The 8,080-nt window shown below is 39.2% G+C and overlaps 1 protein-coding gene across 4 annotated transcripts in view; it reads right to left on the reverse strand.

Annotated features, from left to right (window-relative positions):
- The window catches only part of ANKFN1 (ankyrin repeat and fibronectin type III domain containing 1), a 487,980-nt gene that overhangs the window by 297,806 nt on the left and 182,094 nt on the right, over positions 1 to 8,080 (reverse strand). For all 4 annotated transcript variants that reach the window (XM_081585328.1, XM_081585331.1, XM_081585330.1 and 1 more), the window contains one exon: positions 4,910 to 4,950. In XM_081585328.1, coding sequence (XP_081441454.1) covers positions 4,910 to 4,950 — 41 coding nt within the window. The remainder of the gene's footprint in view (positions 1 to 4,909; positions 4,951 to 8,080) is intronic.

An 8,080-nucleotide genomic window follows, 5' to 3' on the forward strand; every position in this document is an offset into this window, starting at 1 on the left:
TCTCTGTCTAGGTGTTGGAAAGCTGCCTTATTTGATTTTATTGACTGATTTCATAAAGGCATTTTTGAACATCTGGTTGTTTAACAGAATGTCACAGGAGAGATACAAATGAATAAAATATGACTTCATGTTTGAGAAGCTTGAAGTCCAGACACTTGCTTATTTTAAAAATCAATCTCTTGAATGAAGTCAAGAGGCAAATCCTTCAAGTATGTCCCAAAACTGGCACAGGATTTTAAAATAATTCAAATTCAAAAAACTCCTAACAGTTTCCACTACTAGTATTCTTTTTTTAATTAGTTTATCTATTTTTTAACTTTACAATATTGTATTTGTTTTGCCATACATTGACATGAATCCACCATGGGTGTACATGTTTTCCCCTTCCAGAATCATTGTCACCAGGATAAACTTTAAGATTTGCATATTCAAACCAAGTACAGGACTGGGGAAAAAAAATCTGCTTTCTTGTCTGCTTCTATATAACATAAGTAGATGTTTTAGCATTAATCTCAGGACTAAAGTGCTATTGACATTTGCGATGTGCTCTTAGGTCATAGTAATGGAAATAACATGTCCAGAATGAAAGCTTTTCGGTTTTTTTCCCCTTGGTGCTCTGCAGTGGTCAACCACCTTGGCAATATTCTTTTCAGTTCAGGCAGTAGCATTTTAAGAGGAACATTGAAAAATGTGACTGGGACACATGGAAAAGGGTAACTAAACCAAGTCATATGAAGAATGATTGAAGGAATTGAGGATGTTTAACCTGGACATGGAAGAGTCACAGAGTATAGAGGATCAGATTCCAAAATATTTGGAGCGTTGTCTTGTGGAAGAAGCAGTGAACTCCTGAGCAGCTCCAAAAGGAAAACTAGTACAAACCACCTGAAGGTTATCTTAGGTTAGCAAAATAAAGCTGAAAGGGCTGAGCTACTAAAAAAACAGATTGTACTTCCATAGGCTGGAGACTCTAGAGAGTGTTGTGAGGAGGGAGGCTTGGGGAGGGGGTGCTGTTGAACAGCATCATGTCGAAAGCATCTTCCAAAATTAAAAACACATTATTTATAATGATACAACACAAAGTTCCCTAGGGGACATATAGGAAGACCGTATATTACACAAATAAGTGAAAATTACACAATTAATCTACAAGTAATAATTATTCTTCCTAGAAGCAAAAGAAGCAGTGATGTTTAGGTCATGGAAAGAAAAGAAATAAGGGGCCTGTGCAATTGCCTTTGTGCTTCAAAAGTCCAGGAACAGTGGGCATAAGTCCTGGGATATCTACTCACTCCATGGAGAGCAGAGTTTCTTTAGATATTAAGAAGTGAATACAGGTTCACCCTGGATGCAACTTTAAAGCCTTCAGCACAGTGTCTAGCAGTCATAAAAAAGTAAACACAAATCAGCAAAGCCTTTCCAGAGATGATAAACAGAAACAGAACAAATTTCTCTCATCTACATAAAAGCTACATCCATGAGCTGCCTCTGCTGAGAGATAAGGGCAAAAATTCTGGCACATGGATCTTCAGGTGATTTACAAAAGCCAAGTTAACACAATTGGCAAGTAGACATTTAAAGATGGAGTATTTAAAGAGAATCCCATCAAGGCCAGAAGAGACTGATGGGACCTGGTAGAAGAGACTGTTCTAGGCTTATCAAATATAGGAAAAGAAAATAAAACAGATTGAGATTGCAATCTAGACGAAGCCCAGTGGAGAGTCAAGAGGAGTTAAGCGGAAGAGACCTTTTCCTAGCTGATGAAAGCCCCTGATAAAATCCCAATCACATCTGGCAATTTATTAAAAGTTGCTTCTTCCCCACTAACCAACCAGCTTCCACGAGTCTCAAGCATTCTTTCTGACTTATTTCATTAACATTTCCTTCTTTCTGGAGTGGTCAGAGCCCCAGGGAATCTCTCTCTGTCTCTCTCTCCTGCCCCCTTGCCCCCAACCAGTGGGGCATTGAATGAGAGCCAGAGTGTTGTCTGCATAAAGAAAAATTGCAAAACCACAAATTGCAGAAAATCGTTACTGCCAAAAATCGAAAGGAACATACAATATCACCAGGCCTCTTAAAAAGCAATTGTGCATTTTACAGGCCTCTGGATAATTCAGGTTTGTTTGGCAGCTGTCTCACCCGTACCACCCAGAAGACAATTCTTCCACCAGAGGCAGTGGTCCTAAGGAATATGTGTAGTTGAAAAGAAACAAAAAATGTGGGTACAAGTCTTTCCAGGGGTACGATATGGCTCCATATAGTTCTTTTTCTTCTATTGTGAAATATTGATTTTAAGACCTAAAGTTTGCTTCCAGAGTCCCTAGGACTTCCACAAAAAAACAGCAAGTGCCTCCAATAATTAATAATAAGAACCCTTTGAAGATAGAAAGCATTTTTAGATGATAAAATCTTTCTGAAATGTTATGCTGTTATCACAACTGTCCTTAGACGGAGGTAAGAAAATGGTTTTCTCCCCAGTTCATTCTCCACCCCGCCATAATACAGATACTTAGAAACTGAGAGGTTAACTAAAATTCTCAAAAACCCTACCATTTCTGAGGGAGTGATCCGAGACTCAGACGTGCACCTTCTTGTTCTTTCTCCTGAGTTCCTGTCATCACTTGCCCTTTCGCAGCAATGAGCACACCTTCCTGACTTGGATAAGGCTGCCCTTCCTCCCCCACAGTGGGGCTGGGTTTTACTTGGTGCATATACACTCCCAGGACCTTTACTTGCAAAGCCTCCTACCAGTCACTGTGGATGGAAGCCTTGTTTGAATGGAGCGCTGATTAGGTGGTTCTCCATTTGTATTGACTGTATAATACAATCATCATTAGGACACAAGGCCAACTCCAGAGGGGCCCATTGAGTCTGGCTGCCAAAATGAGCCCCAGTCACAATAGCCTGATGATTTGAACGCGTTTCCATGACTCCACAGATCAGACCAACTTTGCGCCAGTTGCTCTGAGATGATGTGGAAAGGTACACAGATGGTATAAAATTCTAGTGCAAGTTTACTTAGAATTAATAAAATGGGTCACCAAGCACTTTGTATATCCTTGAGAAAAAAATGTAAAAGTAAAATGATCATAAATTACTTAAAGTGAAATAACTAGATTTCCAACCCTCACCCTCAATCTAGGAAGTAAAAGGTGTTTTCAACTGAAATTTTGAACAAGAGATCTTGAGCTAATAGGCATATATGTGTTTATAGTTGCATATTTGCATATAATGACTTAAAATGCTGCTTTAAATTGCCCTTCATTTAATTTTCACCATGAACATATATCAACCATGTTTTAGTATTTAACATTAAATTATTTAAAAGCAGTGTAAATGTAATAACCAGACTCTGTATGAAAAAGATCTACCAAATATTAATATTCAAGGAAGGAGCACAGGTGGTGTTTCCTGAATGGCATTTTACATTCAAAGGAGAGAGTACCGTCAAAAGTTACCCTTTATACAATACTCATGATAGCACATGAAAAGGAAGATTGCTCATAAAATCTAGAATGACTCTATTAGTAAAAGCTGCTTAAATCATTTATAACATGAAGGTGTCTTGATAAGGCAATAAAGACCAAAGCAGTATAACACAGAACTTGACATTTTACAAATTCCAGTGAATGCATAATAATTAGACATAAAATGTAAATGATTTTAAGGGTAATGTTTCTTGTGCTGAAGTTTAGATATTTGGGAATAGCAGTGGGATCAATTTCTTCTAGAGAACAAACAAAAGACATCATCCAGGGAAGTCGGTAAAAACTAAGTTTTTCTTACAGTTCACCTGAACACATCATTGGTCCCAGGGTCTGAATGACTCAAAGAGAATTTATTAGAACATGTATAATATGTATAATTTAAGTGAGACCTCTGGATTCTCTCTGGTCCACGATGTCTAATTAAATGCTTCAGTGACTGCTGAGATGCACCTCCCAGTAGAGACTGTGTGAATCAGGAGCTGGGCGCCATGGGCCTCCTACTTACTTATCTGTAGTGACAGAGTTAAGCTACTATTGAATAGCTAGAGTCTTCATATTGAATCCACATTTAGCCTCTGCTTTTTGAACTTGCATAATAGAGTCTAGTGTGTCTGGTGGGACTTTTCTGTTTTAAGAATGTGTGATGTATGTTGCAAGGTAAGGAACATTAGATGTCTTTGTTCTTAGATTCTCATAATCAAATTATTGCAGAGGCAGATGGGATGTTCATATTATCTGGTTAAAATTATTAAACACATTTTAATTTAAAAAAGAAAAAATAATCACATCTGAATTCCCAAAGGCAAAACTCTAAAATGCTCAGAACTACCAGTTCAGACCTGGTATAATTTTATTTTGTCTTTTAAAATAGAGGGGGTTTGTAATTTGGGTAGGGACACTGAGAGTACCAAGAATAAAGAAATATAATACTCCAAGAGAATCATTCTAGAAAGAACACTGGTCTAGAGAGTGGCTGTAATCCAGTACACACAGGAAAGAATTATTAAGATAACTACAATATTGTTAAATGGAAAACAATCTGTGACTCCAAGGATCAGCTGGACAAAGAGTAATAAAGTAGTCAGCCATTTTTGAGAGAACTTGAATATTCAAAAGTATGCTGTCACACTATCATAACGTCTAAAAGAATACTGTCTAATTCTTTCCTCCTTACTTTTTTCTAGCCTTCTTTTAGAGGTAACCTGCTCACAACCACAATCTGGTTCAATCTGCTTCCTAAATGGTTTATAAAATGTTCCACAATGTTACACACATCAAGAGTGTGAAATATTAGATTTAAACTGCATTTGTTGAGCCAGACTTGAAAAATTCAGCAATGTGAGATGGGAGCCTTAAAGATTAGGAGCTTTTAGGAATTAGAGCTAGAAGGAGATACCATTTCAAGGAGGAAATGTACTTACATTTTACTGCAACTGAAACGCTTGTCTTTAAATGGTAGCCTCTGAAACAAAGAGAGAAAAAGCTGTGTTAAAAAATTCAGACTGACCAATTACAACTGAAAAGGGCGTTGAATTGCCTTTGAAGGTGTGGCCTTAGAATATGTTTTCTCATTTGAAAAAATGAGAAGCTTAGAGATGAAACCATTTTTACTGGGAAACTTCTTGGAGGCACAGGGGGCTGCAGTCCACAAAGGAAGCACATGAGTCAATGATGGTACCGCATTGCACACTCAGCTCCCTGTCCCAAACATCTGCTAATTTTGAGATTCCTTGATGATCACTTATCTCCAAGGTGTGATCCTGGTGATAGGAGATACGGAGTCTAGTTGCATAGGCTGATGGCTCAGTTTATCATTCTCTTGCTTCTGGTTTGTACTCACCGCGTACCCTGTTCTAGAAGGCTCAGGTCTGACCCTTTGTTCCGTTAACTGAAACTCCTCCTGAAAATTATGATTTTCTCAATTTATGCTTATTGGGATAAGTGGACAAGTTTTCTTTTCCAAGAAAACTTTTCCAAGTTTTCTGGGAGCAGGGGGAGGTTGAAATCAATGCCAAGTTTCTCTTTATTCAAGATGGCAGTGAAAAGAGAGGGACAATTAGACTGTGCCCAAGCTTGGAAGGAGTCTGCCAGTTGTGCCAGCAATTTGTTCAGGGTGGCATCCCACCAGACAATTCGCTTCCAAATCCATTTAAAAAAAAATCTACTGTGGTTATATCCAAAGGGGTATTTTTCAGGGTAGTAGGTTTATTGAGAATGGCAGGTAAGTCCCCATGATTGATGGGAAGTATTTGGGTTGTGAGATTCAAATGATCCCAGTCATCTCCCAGCCTGAGCAGTCAAGTCGCGATGTCCTCAGCCTGACAAGAAGATCCTGTCACTTGTCACGCCACCCACATGGATCTGGATGAGTCAGATGAGTCACCTCAGTGAGCAATAATTTTGCAGCCTCTGCCATTTTTAGTAATAGCGTGACTTTGGCAAATTGATCCAATGCTTTGGGATGGAGAGAAATAAAAATAGTGGCTGTTTCAAAGAACTGATGTAAGGGTTAAATAAGATAATACATGTCAAATAGTAATATAAGGCTGGTCCATGCTGAAGAGAGTGCTACCTGGTATTGTTACTGTTATTGTTATTATTACTATCAGAAGGCCAACTTGGAAAACTAAATTAAGATAAGTTCATGGAATTGGAACTAGGAAGGTAGCTACAGAGACCATTTTGCTTGGGTGGGAATGTCTCCACTCTTGGCAGTCAAAACTGTGCCATTTTCCCAAATTTCTCTCCCAGATGGCCTCCCTCAAATCTTCATTTTTTCCAACTGCTGAGAATATTAATAATTTGAATTAGATCCAAACCCACATTGGAAAATTGCTAAGTATTTTAGTAAGCCACCTAATTCCTCATTTACAATCATAGAGATGATTGGGGTTGGGGTTCCTAGATTGACAATGTACTAAATTGTTGAATGGCTGAGCCCAGAAAAAAAAAACAAAACACAAGGATATTCTTCTTTCAGAACTTTTACCTAAGGTAGGTGCATGATGCATTTTTATTGAGTTGAATTTTTTTAGATGGACCCTATGGTGAGATTCAGGAAAATTTCAGGTGTATCACTGACTTGAAGGAATTAAGACCGCTCCTCTGATGCCCTGCCCCCTACGTATACTTGCCTCACTCTCCTGCCCCTCAAACAAAAAGTGTATCAAAGATTCCTCTGAAATTTTGAGCCCTTCAGTTCCTTTGAGGAAATTGTTGCTAGGAAACAAATTTAGAACATTCTCACCTACTGAGAAAAGTTTTTACTACTGCCTCACATAACAGCTTCTTACTTAGCTTTGAAAGTATCAATAAAGAAAGCTGTCCTTTACTTCACTGATTCACTGGATAATAGCTCTTCATTTGGGCAACAATTTCACAGCAATAGCATTGATTACTTTGAAAACTATTCAAAACCATCCTTGAAACTAACTTATGTAGCTACCTAATGCAGTAGGACCAATCTTTTTTCTTGGGGTACAAAATAAATAAAGCCATTAAGAACATTGTGGTGGTGAGGTTTTACAGACCATTAAAAACCATAAAAACTTGCTTTTGCTTTTCTAAGCTTACTTCCACACTTGAAAAAGAAAACCTGAGTTCTTAAAGGAGAAAGAGAGCCCTTAACTTTAATAATTAGCTCATTTGCTAAATGTTCCTTCAGTGCCTGGTATGTGAAGGACTCTGTGATAGGCACTAATCATACATTCCCTGCCCTCATGAAAATGTCTGATTGAAAAGACAACTAAACACTTGGAGAGATCATGAGGTGATACAGTGCAAAATTACAAGGTGCTCAGTGAGGCAGGAAGGTGGTCTTTGAGGATCCAATCTAGAAAGAGAAATCAGGGAATTCTAATTGGGAAAGTGCTAGGATAATATCTGATGAAAAGTCCATATTAATAATAATAGCTCAACTGCTAGTGCTTTGTGCACCAGGAACTGTCCTGATGCACTGATTCACTTATGACTCAGCATGCCTACAGAGGTGCTATTCTGGCCTCAGGGTAGGAGTTAAGAAAGCAAAAATGGAGAGTAGAGCATACCAGGGGAAGGGACATCATCAAGGGCACAGGCCCTGGACAGGAGGAACTGGCTCCTTTGAAATTCAAGAGACCAGGCCACCATTTGCCTTACCCCTGTATACATCTCAGCAGAGTCCGTCCTTCCACCCCATGGGAATCTTCAGGGGGTCACGGATGGGCTCTTCTGATATCAATTCTGGATTACTTTAGTTATGGAAGTTGAGCCTTTGTTCCCACCTTGGGGAGACACAACACACAGCTTGGCTCTGCCTGTACCCAGCACGGGAGCCACGCTCATAAGATGTGCAGGGACAGCAGTCTACCGTCCTCAGCTCACGGTAGCGCTTGGGTCTGAGTCAATCGCCAGGTCCACAGGAACGGGCCTTGTCCAAAGCATTTGGATACCATCTCTGGTCTCCTTGTTAGAAATCCAGTCTCCTGTGCTCTGATGACTACTGAGATCTGTCAACTGACAGTTCTGGAGCTCAAGGCCAAGGTGTCCAACCAAAGGATTCTCTGCATCCCTCATCTCTCTCAACTTCTCACTCGGCTTCCTGTGGCTGATAC

This window comes from Giraffa tippelskirchi, chromosome 3, assembly GCF_054371585.1.
Source record: "Giraffa tippelskirchi isolate mGirTip1 chromosome 3, T2T-mGirTip1v1.2.pri, whole genome shotgun sequence".
NCBI lineage: Eukaryota > Metazoa > Chordata > Mammalia > Artiodactyla > Giraffidae > Giraffa > Giraffa tippelskirchi.